Genomic DNA, 24,339 nt, shown 5'->3' with positions numbered 1-24,339 from the left:
GAGGATGATTAGCTCAAAAAGTAACCCACTACTCTGGATAAGAAAGCCCAAGCAAAATGTCAAACAGTCAGTGCTTTTATCTTGGGCACTATTCCTCCCACTGGCACCAACAAGGGGCATTATTCCTTTCTACAGTACCAATGATTGGGCGCTATCCCTTCCCCAGACACCAACAAGGGGACACTAGACATGGGCGCCATCAAAAAAATTGTTTTGTTTCCTTCCATTTAGTATCGTATGAAAAAAAATTGTATTTCGTAATTTGTGTACGAAATTCAATTCGGATTCGTACGAAATACAAATTTTCGTTAGATTCGTAAACCTTTAGTTAAAATAACAAAAGTTCGTTATGATGAATTTATCATTATGAGGGGCTTCCACCATCCCTGTGCTGTGCTGACTTCTTGGGTGTTTAACCTTTAGTTTCGTTAACTTTTCATAATAATTACGAATGTTCGTTATGATGAATTTATCATTATGAGGGGTTCCCACCATCCCTGTGCTGTGCTGACTTCCTCTGATTGGTGAACAAAACACCAGTCATGTTTCTGTTAATTTGGATCCGAAAATTCGTAAGCATAGAAATTCCGATAGGGTTCCCACCATTCCCGTGCTGAGTTCCTGGGGTTTTAACTTTTAGGGTCATTAACTTTTCGTAACTATTACGAAATTTCGTTATGATGATTTTATCATTATAAGGGGTTCCCACCAACCCTGTGCTGTGCTGACTTCCTGGGTTTTTAACTTTTAGGTTCATTAACTTTTCGTTAATTACACATTTTCGTTATGAATTTGGATCTGAAATTTGTAACCGAAATTTCGATGGGGCACCATTCCTTCCACTAATACCAATGATGGTGCACTATTCCTCCCACTGATACCAACAATAGGGCACTAGTCCTTTCACTGACAGAAACAGGGGTGTGCTGTTTCTCCCACTGATACTAATGATGTGGCACGATTCCTCCAATTGATACCAAGGATTGTGTATTTTTCCTCCTCCTACTGACCACAGGCTGTATGTAGTTTTTATACTCCTACTGATCACAAAGCCTAAGGAAGTCTAAAGGACAGTAAACTGGCTCTTTGTTTAAAAAGTTTGAACTTGAGCTGAATTAAGCAAAAAGGAAAGAGGCCCAGACTTCAAAGTTAAGTTGAATGGGACATTAGCATATAAAGTATTGGTTGTTGCAGGAGACCCTAAGCTATATAATAATGCCCCATTCAAAAGAGCCTAAAATGAAACAGGTCTGTAATCTCAGGCAGATAACGATCCCATTCCATCCAGATAATGATTTATTAACAAAGCATAATATATAGAGTTTAGCATGTTGGGTGTACCTGGCTCTCTTGAATTCAGCCCCTTGTACTAAGACTGGGAGAAGGAAGGATGGCAGTGACAGCCAATCATGTTTTCCTGCATTGCATAGTGCTGCCCTTCTAACAGAAGTGGAGACAGCATAGTGAGGAGCTTGTTCATTTGCCCAAAAGATTTAATCTATCTTTAAAAAGGTGAAATTAACATTTTGCCTCTTTTCACCTCTAAAGATTCACCATCCTCGGTCAAGTGCATTCTATTATTTTCAATGGAGGGAGAGACTTCCATTGTTTTTTGAAGGACCACTGGCTCTGGTTTCTCTGTTTGGACAAATGAATAATGTGCTGCTGTATGCAGGTGACAGGTCCATGTTAATTTATCCACATTTATAAGGTAGAGAATATGCCCACCTCCGGTCTGACAGGGTCTTCTATTCCCACCACAGCAATACATGTCAAGTCTCCCACTATCTCATTCTCATTTTCCCACTCTGGCTCAGGTACTCCTTGGAAGTCTCGGTAGCCAATGCAGATGGTGCGCAGTCCGTCACACGCCATTGGCTCGATGACCTTCTTTACCATCTCATCACGATCTCGGGGCCGAAAAGTGCGGAGGTCACCAGCAGCATTTAGGATGTTTGTACACCTGGCAAAAGAAAAAGAAAAGTGCAAATTGGCATCCATACTTACATATGGATACATACATAAGTATGAAATCGCTTACCCGGACCATGGCACAATTACTCTAGTACTGATCTGCTACAACTCCCCACAAACTGAAACCAAACCTGGTAAGGATGCAGAACCATGTGAACAATAAACTATATGGCTTAAATTTATAGACACCTGACCGTCACACCTACCTATATGTCCCAAGGGTATGTGGACATCTGACCATCACACCTACCTTCATGACTACATATGAGGACACTTGGCCAACACACTTACTTATGTGACCAAATGTATGAGGACACCTGACCATCACACCTACCTATATGACCAGCTGTATGAGGACACCTGACCATCACACTTACCTACAGTATATGTCCAAGGGTAAATTAAAGCCTGGCCATCACACCTAGCTATATGACCAAATGTAAGAGGATAACTGACCATCCGCATCTTCCTTTATGGCTACATATGAGGAAACTTGACCACCAAACTTACTTATGTGACCAAATGTATGTGGAAACACCTGAATATCATACTTACCTATATGACCAAATGTATGTGGACACCTGACCATCACACTTACTTATGTAAACAAATATTTGAGAACACCTGAATATTACATTTACCTATATCACCAAAATGATGTGGACTTCTGGCCATCATGCCTACCTATATAACCAAATGTATGTGGACACCCCTGAATATCATACTTACCTATATGACCGAACGTATGTGGATACCTGACCGTCACATTTACTTATGTGAACAAATATATGAGAACACCTGAATATTACACTTACCTACAGTATATGACCAAACATATGTGGAAACCCCTGCATTTCATACTTACCTATATGACCAAACATGTGTGGACTCCTGTCCATCACCCTCTATAACCAAAGGCCAAAGGTATGTGGACAAACACAAGAACAAATACAGTCACTCCCAGCTCTCAGAGGTCCTTCACAGAGAGATAGGACTAAACAGGGGACACATCCATAAACGGCCCAATGCTTGGCAAATGCAGCCAACCTCAGATGGGGGAATCCGCTGTTAAACTTACAAGAAGAACAAACCAGGAAGGCGCAAACAAAAGCATTTGACTTGTTTACAAATGTAGAGCCCCGTTTTGCCGCTCTTTCCCCCGATCGTGGGTGGCCGGCAGACATCAAGTGCACCAGACCGTTTACCACAGCTGAACCACCTTGCTGCAGTATAAGTAGGTCGCCAACTGGTTAATATAGCATTAAAATATTTACTTAACAAGTCAGTAATGATGTTTACAGTACCTATAGTAGCTGGACATATTTTAGCCTCATTTTCTTTATTACAGTTAGATCAATGAAATATGCTTTATGTCAATATTGTTGTTGTTAATATTTATTTTTGTAACTTAATTCTGCGTAAAACCTTTAACAGTGTAATTTTATGAGATAATTTACGGGCATGTTTGGGGGTGGAATTAGGGGTGGGGCAGGGTTGAGTGGGGCAACTGGCGGCGAGTAACTCTTAAGGCCTGGTTAGTAGCTCAGGACTTGACATTTTGATCCTTGGGATAGTATATAACCACCATTGTCTAATTACCAACACTGTAATGCACAGTATTAAAAGCAAAACAAATACATGAATGACCAAGCTGCTGTATCCCGCTGGTCTGTGCTGATGCGTTTCACATTCAACAGCTGCTTCATTAGGGAAACCTGCCTTATTTTTAGTACAAAGCCACTGAAGTCCCCTGTGTTTGGAAAGAATTTTCCTTTTTGCTGTTCTTGAGGAAATCCATGTTGCTAGAAAATGTCATAGCTTACATCAAAGTAATAAAAAACAAAATAAAAAAGGTAAATCCCAGTTAAAACATATTCACTGGAAAAAAATCCTTTACATTGATGGTCAGTGTTAACCACTTGACCACTGGGCACTTAAACACCCTTAATAACCAGACCAATTTTCAGCTTTCGGTGCTCTCACATTTTGAATGACAATTACTCAGTCATGCAACACTGGACCTAGTTAGCTCAAAGAGCTAACTGCAGTGTTGCAGGGAAAATTGATCACACCTGAAGTACTGACGGCCTATTTCAATTCTTGAGACCCTAACATGCCAGAAAAGTACAAATACCCCCCAAATGACCCCTTTTTGGAAAGAAGACATTCCAAGGTATTTCGTTTTAGTTATGATGAGTTTTTTGAAGTTGTCATTTTTTCCCACAATTCTTTGCAAAAATCAAGATTTTTTTTACTTTTTTTTTTTTCACAAAATTGTCATATTATCAGTCTATTTCTCACACACAGCATATGCATACCACAAATTACACCCCAAAACACATTCTGCTATTACTCCTGAGTACGGCGATACCACATGTGTGAGACTTTTACACAGTGTGGCCACATACAGAGGCCCAACATGCATGGAGTGCCATCAGGCGTTCTGGAGCACCCAGGACAATTCTGACATTTCTCTCCTACATGTAAAAATCATCATTTATTTGCTAGAAAATTACATAGAATCCCAAAACATTATATATGTTTTTTTAGCAAACACCCTGGAGAATACAATTGTGGTCGTTGCAACTTTTTATCTCACACAGCATTTGCGCAGCAATTTTTCGAATGCTTTTTTTGGGAAAAAAAACAGTTTTGTGCTTAAAAAAAAAAAAACACAGTAAAGTTAGCCCATTTTTGCATAATGTGAAAGATGAAGTTACGCTGAGTAAATAGATACCTAACATGTCACACTTCAAAATTGCACACGCCCGTGGAATGGCACCAAACGTCGCTACTTAAAAATCCCCATAGGCGACAATTTAATTATTTTTTACTGGTTATATGTTTTGAGTTACAGAGGAGGTCTAGGGCTAGAATTATTGCTCTCGCTCTAACGTTCGCAGCGATACCTCACATGTGTGGTTTGAACACCGTTTTCATATGTGGGCGGGACTTACGTATGGGTTCGCTTCTGCATGCGAGCACATGGGGACAGGGGCGCTTTAAAAAAGTAAAAAAAAATGTATTGTTCATTTTACTTTATTTATTTTAGTTTGACATTTTTTTCCCCAAAAATACATTTTTTGATCACTTTTATTCCTATTACAAGGAATGTAAACATCCCTTGTAATAGGAATATGGCATGACAGGTCCTCTTTACAGTGAGATATGGGGTCAATAAGATCCCGCATCTCACCTCTAAGCTGGGAAGCCTGAAAAAAAAAAAAGATTCTGGCTTTGATCGTATTGGCGAGTCGGTAGAAGCACCGGAGGGTGGCGGGAGGGGGGGGGATGTCTATGGCTGGGTATTGCAGGGTATCATCGACTATGGCTGGGTATGGCTGGGTATCTCTGAGTATGGCTGGGTATCTCAGAGTATGGCGTTGCAGAGTATTGCGTTGCAGAGCATTGCAGAGTGTTGCAGGGTATTGGCGGGTGTTGCAGAGCATTGCAGAGTGTTGCAGGGTATTGGCGGGTGTTGCAGAGCATTGCAGAGTGTTGCAGGGTATTGGCGGGTATTGCAGAGTGTTGCAGAGCATTGCAGAGTGTTGCAGGGTATTGACGGGTGTTGCAGAGCATTGCAGAGTGTTGCAGGGTATTGCAGAGTGTTGCAGAGCATTGCTGAGTGTTTCAGGGTATTGCAGAGCATTGCAGAGTGTTGCAGGGTATTGCAGAGTGTTGCAGGGCATTGCAGAGTGTTGCAGGGCATTGCAGAGTGTTGCAGGGCATTGCAGAGTGTTGCAGGGTATTGGAGAGTGTTGCAGGGTATTGGCGGGTGTTGCAGAGCATTGCAGAGTGTTGCAGGGTATTGGCGGGTGTTGCAGAGCATTGCAGAGTGTTGCAGGGTATTGCAGAGTGTTGCAGGGTGTTGCAGAGTGTTGCAGGGTATTGCAGGGTATTGCAGGGTATTGCAGAGTATTGCAGAGTAATGGCAGGGAATTGAGGGGTTAATTTTCGGTGAGCAGCGATGTGGGCACTGCAGACACCGATCTCTTCCCCCTCCGCTGTACCGATCGGTACAGAGAGGGGGAGGGAGGAACCGGTTTGTTTACAAATGATCACTCTGTCATTTGACAGAGCGATCACGTGGTAAACGGGCGCGATGAGCGGCCATTTACCGTGATCACGGATGCTCTCGAGTGCACGCCCCAGGGGGCGCGCGAGAGTGGAATTCTGGGAGGACGTCATATGACGGCCTCCCAGAGTTAAACAACCGCCCTGTAGCCGTCATTTGGCTATGGGCCGGTTGTTAAGTGGTTAAATTAAAGCCTTTCCATACAGTGGTGGTCAGGTTACCTCCTCTACAAATAGCTTGCCTTTGGTCAAAGAATGTCAGGGCTGGCTTAGCCCATCCTTCTCTGGGCTAGCCGCTCAGCTGCCAGCTATTTGCCAGCTCTCATCTTTCTCCACAGTTACCAGCTGTTCCTGATCCTGCTCGTCTGACCTGCCTACTTAAAGCTGTCCAGCTCACTTCACGTCTGCCTTCACCTTGGTCACATCACAAGAAACCATCTCCTGCAGTTCTGTTTTAAGACTGGCTTACTGACATCCCTTCTGGCTCCTTATCCTGCTTGCTGTTGCTCTACTTTGATCCCTGACTTCTGGCCTGGCTGCCTACCCGATCTGGTTATTGAACTCTGGCCTGGCTGACTACCCTATCCGGTTACTGGACTCTGGCTATGCTTGACTACGCTTTTTCTATTTACCTTTTTATTTTTATTAATAAACAAGTGTGATTTAATTGTACTTCTGTCTCAGGCCGCATACACACGGGAGGATTGTCTGCCCAACTAAGTTCGTCAGACAATCCGACAGACAGTCCGTCCAAACTTTTGAATGAACGGACTTGCCCACACACGGCACTTTTTGAGCGGACTAATAGGGCGGACTAAGTCCGCCATACAATCCACTCTACTTTTGAAATGAACGGACTCGCCCACACACGTGGAGGAAAGTCCGCTCATTTCGAGCGCGTCTCCAGGTAGGCGGGGTCCGCGAAGGAGACGTCGCTGGCCCCGCCGCCTGGAATGAACTTAAAGGGGAACCCCAACGCCGAAAAAAATCGGCGTGGGGTGCCCCCCAAGTCCACAACAGACCCTTGTCCGAGCACGCTACCCGGCCGGCCAGGAAAGGGGGGCGAGCGAGCGCCCCCCCTCCTGAGCCGTACCAGGCCGCGTGCCCTCAACATGGGGGGTGCCTTGGGGAAGGGGGGGCCGCGCGGCCCCCCCACCCCAAAGCACCTTGTCCCCATGTTGATGAGGACAAGGGCCTCTTCCCGACAACCCTGGCCGTTGGTTGTCGGGGTCTGCGGGCGGGGGGCTTATCGGAATCCGGGAGACCCCTTTAATAAGGGGGCCCCCGGATACCGGCCCCCCACCCTATGTGAATGAGTATGGGGTACAATGTACCCCTACCCATTCACCTGTGAAAAAAAGTACAAAAAAAAAACACAACACAGGGTTAAAATATTTTATTGCACAGCTCCGGGGGTCTTCCGTCTTCGGGGGTCTTCTCGCCGGACTCCTCCGCTATCTTCTTGTAGCTCTTTTGCTAGCGGAGGAGTCTGGCTTTCTTCCTCCCCGCCGCCGGCCTCTTCTCCCGACTTCGGGGGCCTTGTCCCCCTCTTCGGTTCTTCTGCCGGGCCACCGCGCCTTCTTATAGCTCTTTTACAGGCGGTGGCCGGTCTTCTGTCGCCGCTGTCGCCGCTGCCTTCCGTTCTTCTTCTTCTTCTTCTTCTTCTTCTTCTCCAGGAGATGTTGCCTCGACGATCTCTCCGGCCGGAATGCCAGAGCCGCGCTGCGCGGCCACTTATATAGTGACAATGGGGCGGTGTCACATGGTATATGTCACATGGGTTGGTGTCACAAGGTGACCCCGCCCCCTTACGATGTCATAGTCCCCATGTGACATCAACCCATGTGACCAACCCATGTGACATATACCATGTGACACCGCCCCATTGTCACTATATAAGTGGCCGCGCAGCGCGGCTCTGGCATTCCGGCCAGAGAGATCGTCAAGGCAACATCTCCTGGAGAAGAAGAAGAAGAAGAAGAAGAACGGAAGGCGGCGGCGACAGCGGCGACAGAAGACCGGGCCACCGCCTGTAAAAGAGCTATAAGAAGGCGCGGTGGCCCGGCAGAAGAACCGAAGAGGGGGACAAGACCCCCGAAGTCGGGAGAAGAGGCCGGCGGCGGGGAGGAAGAAAGCTGGACTCCTCCGCTAGCAAAAGAGCTACAAGAAGATAGCGGAGGAGTCCGGCGAGATGACCCCCGAAGACGGAAGACCCCCGGAGCTGTGCAATAAAGTATTTTATCTCGTGTGGTGTGTTTTTTTTTGGTACTTTTATTTTACAGGTGAATGGGTAGGGGTACATTGTACCCCATACTCATTCACATAGGGTGGGGGGCCGGTATCCGGGGGCCCCCTTATTAAAGGGGGCTCCCGGATTCCGATAAGCCCCCCGCCCGCAGACCCCGACAACCAACGGCAAGGGTCGGGAAGAAGCCCTTGTCCTCATCAACATGGGGACAAGGTGCTTTGGGGTGGGGGGGGCGCGCGGCCCCCCCTTCCCCAAGGCACCCCCCCATGTTGAGGGCATGCGGCCTGGTACGGCTCAGGAGGGGGGGCGCTCGCTCGCCCCCCTTTCCTGGCCGGCCGGGTAGCGTGCTCGGACGAGGGTCTGTTGTGGACTCAGGGGGGACCCCCACGCCGATTTTTTTGGCGTTGGGGTTCCCCTTTAAGTCCATACCAGGCGGCGGGGCCAGCGACGTCTCCGTCGCGGGCCCCGCCTACCTGGATACCCGCTCGAAATGAGCGGACTTTTCTCCGGGCGGGAAAAGTCCGCTCATTTCAAAAGTTGGGCGGACTGGCACACACACGGGCGGATTGTCCGCGGATTGTCCGCCCAAATGCGAGTCCAGCGGACAGTCTTTCCAACATTCCGAAAGACTTAGACCGCCAGACTGTCCGCTGAAAAAGCCCGCTGAAGCCCACACACGAGCGGACTGTCCGCTGAAATGTGTTTCGGCGGACTAAGTTGGGCAGACAGTCCGCCCGTGTGTACGCGACCTCAGTCTGATTCATGGTTTCTGACAAAATCTCACCTTTTTGAGTTCAGGTCCTTAATGGACCTTAGTTTAAAAGTTGAGATATGCAATTTTTCTTCTTTTTTTTTTAACCACTTCAGCCCCGGAAGGTTTTACCAACTTCCTGACCAGGCCATTTTTTTTGCAATACTGCACTGTGTCACTTTAACTGAGAATTGTGCGGCCGTGAGACGTTGTACGCAAATAAAATTGACGTCCTCTTTTTCCCACAAATAGAGCTTTCTTTTGGTGGTATTTGTTGGTCTCTTTTTTTTTTATAGCTCAAAAAAATAAAAACTGCAGAGGTGATCAATTTTGAAAAAAATAAATATTTTTTACTTTCTGTTATAATACATATAAAAAAAAGTCAAAAAACAAATTTCTTCATCAATATTCTGCTACATATTTTTTGTAAAAATAATCCCAATAAGTGTATATTGATAGGTTTGTGCAAAAATTATAGCGTCTACAAACTATGGGATAGATTTAGGGACTTTTATTTATTAAAAAAAAATATTTTTACTGGTAATGTCGGCGATCTGCAATTTTTAGAGGGACTGCGACATTGCGGCAGACAAATGTGACACTTAGTGACACTTTTTGGGGACCAGTGACACCAATACAGTGATCAGTGCTAAACAAATGCACTGATATGACACTGGCAGGGAAGGGGTTAACACTAGGGGGTGATCAAAGGGTTAAATGTGTTCCCTGGGAGGTGTCTCTATCTATGGGGGGGGGGGAGTGGATTCACTGGAGGAAAAGAGAGATCGTGATTCAGCTTAGCTCTCACTTTTCATCCCTATCAGATCAGCAGTGTGCTTTGTTCACATCGGCGCACTGCTGTTCCGTCTCCCCTGTGAAGGATCGGTGGGTCGCGCCGGTCATCGTGGCCGCCGGACCTGCCGATTGGCTCCCGCTGTGTCCAATCACAGCAGGAGCGACACGCGCGTGCCCCCTACACCCCATGTACGAAATCATGCACAGGTACATGATTTTGCACACCGGGCCGTCCTGCGGCAGTAAATGTATGTGGAGAGGTCCAGAAGTTGTTAAAGAAAAAAAAATGCATCAATAAGCTAACGTAAACATAAAATGTTTTTGTTCATTATCAAAAAATACATTTACAAAAAAGGCTATGAAGGCTAGCCGAAAAGATGTAGAACAGTAGGGGTTATGTCCTAAATGGATACCATAGGCCACACGTTCATATGAGAGTTCAACTATTTTTAAGGACAGTGCTCAAAAAAAACTATTTTTAGAAAATCCATGATACTAGAAAAAGTCATAGCTTGCATCAAAGTAGTTGATGAATACATTCTTAAAAAAAAAAGGGGGTAAATATCACCTTTTTGAGCTCAAAAGTTAAAATTTAAAATGTTTAGGTTTTTTTTTCTTTATTGTTTTTTTTTTTTTTTTTAAAAACGCTTTAAAAACATTTAAACTGAAAATGTATTATTTTATTAACAATAAATACATTTAAAAAAAAGGCTATGAAGGCTAGCTGAACCGATGTAGGGGTTATGTCCTAAATGGATACCATAGGCCAGACATTCAAACGACTATTTTTAAGGACAGTGCTCGAAGAGTACTATAATTAGAAAATCTATTATGCTAGAAAACATCATACTTGCATAAAAGTAGTTGATGAATATGTTCTTAAAATAAATAAATAAATAAATAAATAAAGTAAATATCACCTTCCTTAATGGATCTGAGCTCAAAAGTTAAATGTTTTTGATGCATTTTTTTTTTCTTTAAAAATAAAAAAATTGCAAATTTTAAACTGAAAATTAATTACTTTATTAAGAATAAATACATTTAAAAAAAAAGGCTATGAAGGCTATCTGAACCAATGCATAACAGCAGGGGTCATGTCCTAAATGGATACCATAGGTCAGACGTTCATACGAGAGTAAGTTCAACTGTATTTAAGCACAATGCTTGGGAAATAGCTATTTTTAGAAAATCCATGATGCTAGAAAATGTCATAGCTTGCATCAAAGCAGTTGTTAAATATGTTCTTTCAAAAACATCAATTCCCCCTCACAGCGACGTAAAATGCAATTCTGCTTGGAAGATTACCACTTTCATCAATGAGTCTATTTAACGTAAAAAAAAAAAATGTAAACGCGAGTTCTTATGTCATACCTCGGCTTATCAGCGGCATCTGCTGTGCAGTATCACAATCTAATCCTAGCTATGGTAATGCTTTTTATTGCCTGATCTGGCTCTGATCACAGATCCACCTCCCAACAGCACAGATCGTTGCTGGCAATATGGACTTTCTCTATTTCGGCAAAACACAATGCACACTTCGAGCCTCCCCACTGTCTTTAATTAAGCTTTCTCCATGGTTCTCAGGACTAGGAAATAAAACCATCCAGGCGTATGGGAACCTAGCATAAGAAATTGAACTTTCTTACATGGAGCGGATGTGAGTAACATATGGTATGTGCCTATGACTGCGTTAATCCACTGGCAGCTCTTTGATTTCCTACCGTCCAATCTGTGGAGCTGAGGAAACTTTAATTTCCCATGCCAGATACCACAAGTAGAATATACTGCTCTTCACTTGTAAGGTGCTTACAATGTCAGAGGTGTATATTTATTTATGGCAATTTACCATGAACCAATGAATTGTAAACACCCCGGTACTCAATATAATGGCTCAAGGCTGCTCAATATAATGGCTTAAGCTCCAGCCCCCTACCAGTTCCTCTAGATCTAGAATCAGTAAAGTCAGTATAGAATCAATAAAGTGTCAGCAAAACCCAACTTTTTTTGGTTTCATTGAGGCCGATTTACTAAGGGACAGGAAGGGCCCATGGAACCCAGAATCCCAAAATCCCTTGGAGAGGTTGGGAAATCCGTTTCAGATCCCCATACAGCTTTTATCTCTGAGTCACCCTGTGCCATCCTGGCACAGGGTGAGTGAGAAAATATATCTTGGTTTACTTAAAATGGAACAGTAATATTTATCCACAATATCTCCTAGGATATATGTAAGGACTATTCTTGGTTTGTTTGATTCTGAACTCAACATGTTAATTGAGTAAGTTGATCACATTGTCCTCTGTACAATGTGGGAGACGGGCCGACTCCTAGTGGAGCTCCTGCTATTGTGAGGAATTGTAATGTGGTTGTATTTATGATAATGTATAATCTACTGTGTGAAGCTTGGTGACAACAAGTCTGACCTGTAGTGAGATTCTGACGGGCACAGAGTCACTTCGGCTGCTGTTAATTAGGTCATGTTAATTTGTTACAGGTGTATTGTTAGAGTAATATGAGCAGGAGACTTGTATTCTGATTCTAATAAAGAGTCCATGTCAGCAGTGAAACAAGTCTCATCTTGTTTTGTGCTTGGGAGCGGTTGCAATATCTGATATCTATATTCAGACTGGGATTAAGTGGTATATGGCGAAAGCACTCAAGTGGAGTGTAGGGACGTTTTGTCACAGGCTCATATACACTTGCTTCGGCTTCAACACGCATTAACAGATAGTTCTACACGTGCTACAAAACAAGGCTTCAGACAGGCTTTGTTAAAGCTCTCTGAACGCTAGCCAAAGCCCCTGTCACTAAATAAAATGGTTAGCTTACAGGCTTGTTTATACCTTGCTTTTGCTTTGCTTCAAAAATTCTACCCAATGTCACTTTAGTTGTGCTTCAAAACTTTTTCAAAGCCTCCATAGAAATCTATGGCAAAGCTCGCTTAAAGCGCCACTGAAACCCCACCAAAGGCTCATCAAAGCCCCATCGAAGCCCCACCAAAGCTTCCCCAATGGCTCATCGAAGCCCCACCAAAGGCTCATCAAAGCCCCATCAAAGCTCCACCAAAGCCTTATCAAAGCCCCATCGAAGCCTCATTGAAGCAACAAGCAAAAGCAAGGTGTAAACAGGGGTGTAAGCTAACCATTTTATTTAATAACAGGAGCTTTGACTGGCATTCAAAGAGCTTTAGCAAAGCCTGTCCGAAGCCATGTTTTGAAGCAAGTGTAAACTAGCCCTAAAGGCAAATAAACTGTTCACTTTGCAATGGAAATGTGGAAAACCTGAGCCTGGGACAATGCACACCACCACCTTAATAAAATTAGCCTCATCTATTAAGCCCCCTTTATAATATAGGCCCCCTATAATGTCAGAGATGCCCACATCACCTCAGAGTCTCCCCTAGAAGTCAAATGCCCCCATTACATCAGAGTCCCGCTATACATTAGAGTCCCCCTATACATAAGAGCCCCCATCACAAAGTCCTCTCATTACAGAGCCACAAAAGGTTTTCTTTGTGTGTTTGTTGGGTATATGTAGGGGAGGTGATCAACTACAAAGATATGCCAGTGGAAGGTATCATCCCTATAGTAAATATATTGCAACAAAAGGTAGGTAGTAGGATTTTAAATACCCCTCCAGTGTGCACTTAAAGATTTTGTACATATTATTTCTTATATATTTTAACAATAAAATATTAAAAACACATGTCAAATTGTGATGGTTTGCATTCTGATGCCAGCAAAACATTATCCAAACAAACATGTATAGCTAAGGTAAAAATCCTGCGCTAATCCCCCCCCCCTCCCGCCGGAAGAGGCGAATAATTAAACTATTGATTAATAAATAAACATAAAAAATAAACATATAAATGGAGAAAAGCTGCAATCCAAAAAGGTCTGAACCCCTGACACAAACATATATAATTAAAAACTAGGTAAAATATTGGGACACTCATATATTTTTTTTTTATCAAATATTACACTTATATTTGTAACTCTTGCCCCAATGTAAAAATAAATATAAAACGATATAAAGAAATGTGTATATAATTTAGTCTAAAATTTGGAGTTATGCACATCAATCACTGTCACATGTCATCTCCTTGCAGATGATGTTTGCCCCATTACTGATCATTCCTTGTTCTGCACAGTGGTCTTCTTGGTAGAGGCAGGGCTTTGAATCCTCATGTCAGATGATCTGGTAATAGTGGGCTAATGTTCAAAAAAGCAGCAGAAGTTATAGAGAAAGCACAAATCCACAGAATGAATAAAGTGGGGAGATCCTTGCACTGCAATTCCCAAGTTACAGCTTCCTCTCCAGCAAGTAGAACAGTGAGTAGCACAGTACTGACATTACCAAATCTCACACCAAATCCCCTGGAACTAGTATTCAGAGGCAGCTGTGCCTTAGATCTCACATGGCAGATACACAGCACAGTAGCGCCTAGGCAAACTCACCAGACAAAAAAAAACATTTGTCAGCAGGAATCAAAAACAAAAAGGTAATTTTTTCAGGGTATTGCTAATGCAAAACTACAATTTCTAGATATTCTCTATAACATTGCAAACCTTCACTTCTTTAAGTTTAGGTCCACTTTAACTACTCACTTTTTCAGCATGATCTCCGAAGCTCCTTTGCTGTATAGCCGGAATCCTCCGTTGGGCAGGCACACGATGGTGCTCATGGATTTACGGACAGAGTTAAATGTGTACACTTTGTAGAGCGTCTCCTCAGGAATCTGGTCTCGCACCAGCTGGTAGTCCCGTTGCAAATCCAGAACAAATCCAAGCAGGGCGCACTCAGTTTTATTGCCTACTTGCTGGGGAAGCGCTCCTTCTTTATCTGGAGGCTTGAAAGGTAACAGAGAAAGAAACAAAAATGTATCACTAAGTCAACATCATGGGAAAGTGGGGTTTAGGTGCTTACGTGTGTATGTTTTCCTTCTGGAAACAAATCTTCACTGTATATGGTCAAGTTACAGGCCTCAAACCCCAAAGATACCTGAAATTGTATGCCTCTCTTTAATTTCCAGACCACTAATGCCAATAAATGGACACTTCCATTTCTTTTTATTAGCTACCAGAACAGTGATACCTAGGCACTGGAGATCCAACTTCTTCCCCTCAACTAAAGAATAGATCACTGAATAGACTTATCAACAATGCATAGAGGAACAATATATTTCCACTTGAAGTAATTGGATCACCTTTATGAGCTCCATTTAAAGCAAGCCTTGTATTTCTCACAAGCTGTGATAGAGGAATAACTCCCCTGGTGGACCCCCCTCCAAACTCCTTCTCCTCAATTATGGAATGATTCCAACCATTCTTTCTCAATAAAAGAATAGATCCAACCTCTCCTTCTCAATTAAAGGGTTGATCCAACATCTTTTCTTCAATTAAAGAATGGATACAACCTCTCTTCCTTAATTAAAGAATGAATCAAACCTCCTCTTCTCAATTAAAGAATTAATCCAACCTCCTCTTCTCAATTAAAGAATTAATCCATCCTCTTCTCAATTAAAGAATAGATCCAACATCTTCTCCTCAATTAAAGAATGCATCCAAGGTCCCCTCAAAAAAATAATGAATCCAAACCCTCCTCCTCAAATAAAGAATGGATCCAACTTCTCCTACTTAAAGTGTTAGTAAACCCCCTAACGTTTTCAGCCAAGGAACCTGCCATCTTTGCCTCTGTTTAATCTACAACTGCCATGGTGCTGCACATGTGATCAGTTATGACACCAGCCATTGGATGGTCTGACAGTTTGGTTGAGACTCTTGAGAGCACAACCAGTGGGAGTATTACATTTCTGCCATGTGTCAGAAATGAAACTGTGTTTTATGGATGGGTTTACTTCTGCTTTAATTAAAGAATGGATCAAACCTCTCCTCCTAAACTAAAGAATGGATCCAGACTCTCCCCCTCAATAAAGAATGGATCACTGAAATGACTCATTTACAGTGTATTAGGATTTAATACATGGCAGATATATTTCCAGTTGGAGTAACTTGACCATTTTAATGAGCTCACTTCAAATGATGTCTTTCCTTCAATAACATAATTTCATATTCCATCTGTTGTGATCAAGGACTACCTTCCCCTCCCCTGGTGAATCCCCCCCCCCCCCATCCCTGCTTTGGCACCTCTTCCCCCCGCTACACTCTCTTACTATACTTTGTCTTTTACTCTACAGCACATCTTCCTCTGGTACTTGAGGTGACCTGAGCATCCACACTACCTCAAACCCCCACTGCTTACCTCAATCACCCACTTGGTCACCTCCAGAATACCCTAAATCCATTGAGGCTATTACGTAGACCTTGGGTTTTGTGGATAATCGGATAGGCTGTGAATATTTTACATTTGTTATATCCCTCTGTACGTTTCAATTCTCTTTATTCATTTTTGGTATAAACATAGAGTAAACATTCATTATTTGAAAACGAAAAAGTGAGAGTTAGGCTAAAAACTTATTTTTTAGTTTTAGAGTGGGGAAAGTGTAAAACCTCTGTTTGGGCACGCACCATAATGACAAAGATGGTGGTGCTGTAGGAGGGGGTGAAGCCAAAGGAAAAGGCAATAAAAGTTCCTATTTAAAGTGGATGTAATCCCATTTTTTTTAAATTAAGGCTTGTACCTTGTACAGTATAGGATTTCATGTCATCTGTGCCCAGTCTTGCCACAAAGTGTTAATCCAGCTCTGAGAAATCCACTTATTTTTTTTCAGTGAGATAAAAACTGACACACAGAGAAATAGGAGTCAATTTCTCCCACTTGCTTTGAGTGACAGGTGATTTACATATCTCATGCACGAGCCTGAGAGAGACATTCTGTGTACTTCAGACACCCTCCTCCTTTCTTCTACAGCTCTCTCAGGATTGGTTGCTCCACACCTCAGCATGATTCTGCATGCTGAAGTCATGTTGTGACTTTTCTGGGTTTTGACTGAATGTTAGTGATCAAAGCAGAAGTTCAGTGTAAGAAATACACAGGAGAAAATGTATGTTGACAAAGGGAGTGTAGAGGTGGGCAGGGAGTCTACTAACATCATGACTGCACCCTCCGAGCTCCGAATAACAGACCCACCCACAGTTTTTCGGGTCTAATACCTGACAGAGAGGAAACATTTGACAGGTAAGGATACATGCAGGAAGCATGTATATTCTTATGGATCAGCACTATGGCAGTAGTTTAGAAAGGAGAGAGGGTTTACATCCACTTTAATGCAAGTGACACCTTGGGGGTCTTTGTGGGCCCAGATTTTTCCTTCTGTGTGTCCTCCATAGCCCAGAGGTTTTTATTGTGCGAGGCATCCTTTTATTGCCATGGATAAGGATGGGGGTGGCAAAAAAGGACTCCTCAAGCAGCAATTAACCTAGGCACACTCCTGCATGCACTACTGGTGGAGAGTACAAGCGGCTGTGCTAAAACACATTGTGCAGGCTTGGTCCACTATTTTCTCACATAGGAAGCTGGGCCAGAGGAATGATGTGCTGGAGTGAGTGCATGCAGCCAGAAAGTGGTTGAACAAGCCTAGAGGAGATCAGCAGCACTGAGTTGGGAATAAGGATTAAAAAAAGGTCAAAAGGCAACTGGCCACAATACACAGTCTGCAGAGAAAATTTTATGTCATTGGGTTAGGGTTTACAACCACTCTATCCAAGTCCTGTTATTTTATGACTCACTAGTATCTTAGTGGTGTAGGCACAATTAATGGCAATGGCATTAACAAGCAGGTCCAAGGTTTTGGAATTGAGGGTGCTGGGGTCTGGCTTCTCTTTATAATGGACATCTCCCAGATAGGACTGGACGACAGTCATCCGGTTGGTTGTCAGAGTCCCTGTTTTGTCAGAGCAGATGGCAGTGGCGTTGCCCATGGTCTCACAAGCATCCAAGTGCCGTACAAGGTTGTTGTCCTTCATCATTTTCTGTAAGATAAACAGCTGTGAAATATCTGAACGCATAATCGGTCCTAAGAAGAACTTATGGAGCAACAATAAAAAATTATAACAAACTATAAAATTGTCAACGATGCCCCAATGGGAGGTTTTTACTGGACAATATGTGTGATGGACATCAGTACCAGGGCTGTGCAAGAGGATTATTTATATATGGTCTGGAATTCTCATTGAATATTAAAAAGCTACCCAAACCTAATGTTTAAATTTAGGTGAGCAACATAAGGTTCTCACCGATCATTACTGGCTAAATCTTTAGAATTGTAATAAAGCAGCAGGAAAAAGATCAATGTCATGCTAGTCTTTGTAAAGTTTGGGAGTGAGAAGGGCAATCTCATGACTTAAGATGGCCATACACCATGCAAATTTCAGCCAGCTCCTGATGATGGGTTTCAATTTGCTATGTGGGTGGCTCTGCTGGCATCCTCCTGTGTCCATATCCTTTTATTAACAAATTGAAGGATCTGGGTGGAAAATTGCTGGAAGAACAGTAGCTTCATCCCATCAGATTGAGCCGCTGTTTCATTATTTTGACAGAAACTGGCTACTTGTCACCTTAGTTTTCTTTTAGGGTACACTAGGAGACCTGTTTGGCCAACTCCCATGGTTGAGAGCCTGTTCTCAACCTATAGGATGCTAGGGATGCCATAGAAAGGCCAACAGTGTGGCACAGGAGGTCAGAACAGACTGGCAAGCACAGTTCATATCTGGTTGTTTGAGCGACCACCCCAGTGGAAGCTGAGGTCTTGGCGCTGCTTGCTATGTGGTAATAGTTATATTTCCCATTTAGATCACTTTAAAACATATGTAATGTTTAATTTCCAGGAGTTTCCTAATAATAAACAGGCTGATTTGGAGGGTTGCATTATGGCATGCTTACCTTGACTGAATAGGCTAGAGAGATGGTAACGGCTAAAGGCAAGCCCTCTGGCACAGCCACCACTAGGACAGTAACTCCAATGATGAAGAATTTGACAAAGTACTGCACGTAGACAGGGGTACACTCCGCTAGCCACACTTTGCCTTCCACCACAAAGGTTTGAATCACAAAGTAGAGCACCAAGATGATAACTGTAATTGCCGACATCACCAGACCTGGTGGGGGGAGGGGTTGGTGCATTAAAGGGAGTAGGAGAAAAGGACAAGAGCATAAGAGAAGAAGAGTGTCAGAAAGGACAAACCAGGTTAATAAGGGACAGAGATTCAGAAAAGGGATGCAGCACACTGATTCCTGTTGCAAGTTTTATTTTAGAGCAGTAGGGCTCAGCAGCTTGGAGCAAATCTAAACCCCAAAAACAAAAATCAGTCCATAGATGTGATGGCTACATTGTTTGTTTGTTTTTTTGCACTTTATTTTTACCTGGTGATCATGTCATGATCTTCATGCCCTAAGGTATACACTGCACTGTATCTATCTTGTGTTGGAGACCGCGCTGGAGTGACTGGATTGGTCACTGGATCTAAGTGGGTATACGTGTTGGTAAAAAAGGTAGGAATGCCTTTTCTTGGATAATGCCCAGTGATTAATGGTGGCGATGGACCCTCTTGGAAATTGGGCTGCTGCCTTTTCTGTGCGACCATAAGGTTATTTTAGCATGTAGACTTGGATAAAAAGGAAGGCGTGCCAAGTGTCCAGAGACATGTAACCTCTAAAATCTGGTTCGTGGATCTTTATTAAAAACGATCAACATGCATATCAAGCGTTTCAGGGGAACAGACTTCTTCAGGGCTGTTGCTGCATTCTATTTGGTGGGAACAATTCCCATGAGTGGTTATGTTGGATCAAGGTTCCTAAATGGCAGGATGGCAGTATCTGGCTGCTTATAAATATAAGCCGGCATCCTGTCATTCGGGAACCTTGATCCAACATAACCATTCATGGGAATCATTCCAATCAAATAAAAAGCAGCAAGAGCCCTGAAGAAGGGGGAGTCTGTTCCCCTGAAACGAATAGGCTTGATATGCATGTTGCTAATTTTTAATAAAGATCCATGAACCAGATTTTAGAGGTTACATGTCTCTAAACTCCAGGCACTCCTTCCTTTTAGCATGTAGACTTGGATAAAAAGGAAGGCATGCCTGGTGTCCAGAGAAATGTGACTTCTAAAATCTGGTTCATGGCTCTTTATTCAAAATGAGCAACATGCATATCAAGCCTACATGTTTCAGGGGAACAGACTCCACCTTCTTCAGGGCTGTTGCTGTGTTTTATTTGATGGGAACAATTTCCATGAATAGTTATGTTGAATTAAGGTTCCTGAATAGCAGGATGTCGGCTTATGTTGTATAGACAGCCTGGCATTCAGGAACCTTAACCACTCATAGGAATTGTTCTCACCAAATAGAATGCAGCAACAGCCCTGAAGAAGGGGGAGTCTGTTCCCCCAAAACACGTAGGCTTGATATTCATGTTGCTAATTTTTAATAAAGATCCATGATCCAGATTTTAGAGGTCACATTTCTCTGGACACTGGGGGCACCTTACTTTTTATCCAAGTGCACTGTATCTATGGAGGAGCGGTGCTATCACCCTAAGCTGCTCTCCTTAGACTACAAACATCTCCTCTTCTCTATTACATAGATGATAGGTGTTTTGTAGTTCAGGAAGAACAGCTGGGAAAATGTATCACATTGTTTGAGATATCAGTTCAGTGCATGCAAGGGCACTGGATTTCTGGCAGGATCAACAAGTATTCTTCTGTACTTGTAGTAAGGAAACAAATGCAAACACCACATTCAAGAGATTTTAATATGTTTCAGATTACCATTTGGTTCTCAGGTTTAGATCTACTTTACGCTGCCCACCAAATAGCATGTTTGTGATTTCAGAACAACTATGGCTGTTTGAGATAGATAATGTAGAACATTTCACAATTTTTAGCTAAATACCAACCAATCATGAAGAGACACAGTAGAATGCTGAATAATTCTGTCCAAATTGCTACAATAAATGATGAGAGTGCAGAGGTAGCAACAGCGATATTCAAGTTAGTGACACCTCGCCGGTAACAGGTAAGTGGTCTTCTAGAAATCCTGTTTCTATGGAACAATTCTGTAGAGATAAGTACAAGACTCCCCCAAGCGATTCTACTGCTAGCAATTTGTCAACAGCAGCAGAATTTCCGTTTTGATATGGCCCCTTAAGGTTAGTCAGTTAGTCAGCCTTGTCTCAGATTTCACTATATTTTTCACAAGGGGAAGTCGACTATGTGGGCTAGTCATATGAATTATACACCCATGGAAGCAATGTGTACAGTGCCAGTGTATTGTTCTATTGTTTAAGTATAAAGAGCACCTTCAGTGTTGTTCCATTTTTGCAAAGGCTGAAGCCCTTCCTAGAGGAAATGTTATAGCTGAGCTCTAGGCAAAAAACAGTTACCCTGTCACTTGAACATACAAGCTAAAATACAAGCATACCTATACCATACTGCAGGCAGCGACTCCAATTTTTATTGTTTTGTAGAGCTACACCATTTCTGGTTGTGGCAGACAGTAATAGTATGGAACCACAATTTGTGGCAAGGAGCACACTTTTTGATACACTTATGCAGTGTACACACCATCGGACTTTCCAGCGGACTTGGTCCCGTGGACCAGAGTCCGTCGGACAATTCAGTCATGTGTTGGCTCCAGCGGACTTTTTCTTCCCAAAAGTCCTGCGGACCTAGAAATAAGACTGACTTCAAATTTGTCTGCTGGACTCGGCTTTTAGCGGACAATCCGTTTGCCTGTGTGCTAGTCCAATGGACTAAAAACGACACTAGGGCAGCGATTGGCTACTGGCTATGAACTTCCTTATTTCAAGTCATCACGTTCAAATCCATCGGACTTTTGGAGTGATCGTGTGTGGCCAAGTTCGTTTCTTTGAAAGTCTGGCGGACCTCAGCTACAAAGTCCATTGGATTGTCCACCAGACCAACTCAGTCGAAAAGTCCGGTCGTGTGTAAGTGGCATTAGAGGTGTTGAATATCATTGTCAGCCACAACACTGGAAGACAGCAAAGATTGGATTTGTCGCCTGCCGAACAGGTTAGAAATAGTAAGGACAGAGAAATGTCTGGTGTAGTTCCCTCAATTGGCTACTAGGTGTCATCATCATTAGGGTCAGGATCCCTTGTAGTGAGAATAGGTAGTGTAGTTGCCTAGGTAGCTGCTAGAGGTCCCCAGAGTAATAAGTGAGGGATTTACCATGGAAGGTGAGGTAGTGCCAACCCCCGCCCCTGCCAGTGTGGGCCATCTTGGGAAAGAAGGTTAATTGACCACTACGTTTCGCCATAGTTAGGGTCAGGATCCCTTTTAATGAGAATTGGCTTTGTAGATTACTCTGGAGACCTCTAACAGCTACCAAGTAATGAGTGGGGTGTTTCCATAGAAGATGAGGTTGTGCCAACCCCTGCCACTGCCAGTGTGGGGCATATTTGAAGGGAAGGCTAATTGGCTACTAGTTGTTGCCATAGTTAGGGTCAGGATCCCTTGTAGTGAGAATAGGCATTGTAGATTACTAAGTAGCTGCTAGAGGCCCCCCACAGTAGGTGTGATGGTTAGGTGTCCACAAATGGCTGGTCAAATAGTGGATGTGATTAATATGTGCTCAGAATTTACATCAGCATATGTACTATATATTCATGGCAGACATCCTTATTCTGTCAGATTGCAGTGACTTTATTGCTGGCCTCACGCAAATCAGCTTTTGGTTACAAAACCCAGTGCATAGAGACAAATGACCACCACCAATAGTTTCACAACTTCAATTAAAAACTGTTAGTGATAGCTTCCAATAATGCGTTCTATTGTTCTGGAGATTGACAGGTGGTTTAGAGTGAGGGTGTTTTTTTTTTTTTGTGAGGGCCCAAAAACGACATATTTTGCTATGGGGCCCTTTGCATGTAGTTACAGCCCTCTTCAGGTTCTGGTCCAATTTTAGCAATATCCATCATCAATCTTAGCACTATTATTGTTGTGCTGGTGTTGATCATGCATCACCAGCACAACAAGGTGAACCAAAAGTTATGGTTTCCTTGGTAAAGGGGCCCTTCTAAGGCCTGAAACATCGCAACTTGCCAAGAATAAATATCTATTAGGCCGCGTACACACGGGCGGACTGTTCGCCCAACTTTGTCCGCTGAACAGTGTTTGGGGGGACAGTCCGCTCGTGTGTGGGCTTTCAGCGGACAGTTTCAGCGGACAGTTTGACGAACAAGGTTTTTCGGAAATTCCGTAAAACTGTCCGCTGAAACCTTGTTTGAGCGAACAGTCCGCCCGTGTGTAGGCTTGTTCGTCAAACTAAGTTCCGCGCATGCTCAGAAAGGATTTACACGCCGAAAGTTATAATGCAGTGTATAGGACGTCGTATTTTTCGTCCCGTCGTACGTGCCGTTCACGTCATCGCGCACGGTTTCAGCAAACTGTTCGTTCGTCGTGTGTGGGCATGTCCGTCCATGCTAATTTTGAGCGGACTGTTTGCCGAAACTGTTTGACGGACAAAGTTGGGCGAACAGTCCCCGCGTGTGTACGCGGCCTAATGGTGTGTTGGTGATGAGGCTTGGATATTCATGAGGCCTATAGATGACATCACCATTTACCATTCATCAATACTCAATGTAATTGAGAGTCCAATTTTAGGGACTAAATATGTCTCCTACTTGAGTACATTGTGTTTCTTTTTATACATTTAAAGTATGTAGGCAAAAGTACATTCTATATATTTGGAGTAAAAATTGCAACAGTGAATCTATATTAGCTTGAGCATGAAAAAAAGCATTCTTGTTAGACTTACAAGGAAAAGAAATTCAGTTTTGCACTAGAGAAAAAAAGATAATTTTCTTTCTACAGTATCTATGTTTTTTCCAGCCTGTTTCCAGGATATGAGGAAAACATGTTAGTCATATTAAATTTAGATAACACAGATGTTTTTTCAAGATTAGAATGGCTTTAGACTAAAGACAAATCAAAGATCAGTTGATGGAAAACAACTAATTCTGTGGAAAGCCCATCCCTTAAAGGGGGTCTTGTGTGGACGCTATGTTTCAAAGGGGGTCTTGTGTGGAGCTTATCCCTCAAAAGGGCCTTGTGTGGGTCCTATTCCTCAAAGGGGGCCTTATGTGGAATCTATCTCTCATAGGGAGCCTTTTGTGGAGCCTATCACTCAAAGAGGGTCTTGTGTGGAGCCTATCCCTCAAGGGGGGCCCTGTGTAGAGTCTATTTCTCAAAGGGGCCTTGTGTGGGTCATATTTCTCAAAGTGGGCCTCATATTGAGTCTATCCCTCAAAGGGAGCCTTGTGTGGAGCCTATTTCTCAAAGGGGACATTGTGTGGAGCCTATCACTCAAAAAGGGTCTTGTGTGAAGCCCATTCCTCAAATGAGTTCTCATGTGGAGCCTGCCCATTGAAGGAGATCTTGTGTGAAGCCTCAAAGAGGGTCTTGTATGGAGCCTATGCTTCAAAGGAGACCTTGTATGGAGAATGTATCCCTCAAAGGGGGTCTTGTGTGGAGTATTTCCCTCAAATTAGGCTGTGTCACAGGTATAAAGGTGCAACCATG

At 43.2% G+C, this 24,339-nt stretch overlaps 1 protein-coding gene across 8 annotated transcripts in view; it reads right to left on the bottom strand.

Moving 5' to 3' along the window:
* ATP2B3 (ATPase plasma membrane Ca2+ transporting 3) overlaps positions 1 to 24,339 on the bottom strand; it is a 435,183-nt gene that overhangs the window by 69,790 nt on the left and 341,054 nt on the right. For all 8 annotated transcript variants that reach the window (XM_077478862.1, XM_077478864.1, XM_077478865.1 and 5 more), the window contains 4 exons: positions 18,681 to 18,895; positions 17,528 to 17,770; positions 14,447 to 14,688; positions 1,729 to 1,963 (listed from right to left, as the gene is read on the bottom strand). In XM_077478862.1, coding sequence (XP_077334988.1) covers positions 1,729 to 1,963; positions 14,447 to 14,688; positions 17,528 to 17,770; positions 18,681 to 18,895 — 935 coding nt within the window. The remainder of the gene's footprint in view (positions 1 to 1,728; positions 1,964 to 14,446; positions 14,689 to 17,527; positions 17,771 to 18,680; positions 18,896 to 24,339) is intronic.

This window comes from Lithobates pipiens, unplaced genomic scaffold (genome assembly GCF_037356315.1).
Source record: "Lithobates pipiens isolate NorthernLeopardFrog02 unplaced genomic scaffold, aLitPip1_a1.2 Scaffold_1, whole genome shotgun sequence".
NCBI classification, from domain to species: domain Eukaryota; kingdom Metazoa; phylum Chordata; class Amphibia; order Anura; family Ranidae; genus Lithobates; species Lithobates pipiens.
Note: the sequence above shows the minus strand (reverse complement) of the source record. Positions and strands in the feature narration are given on the sequence as shown.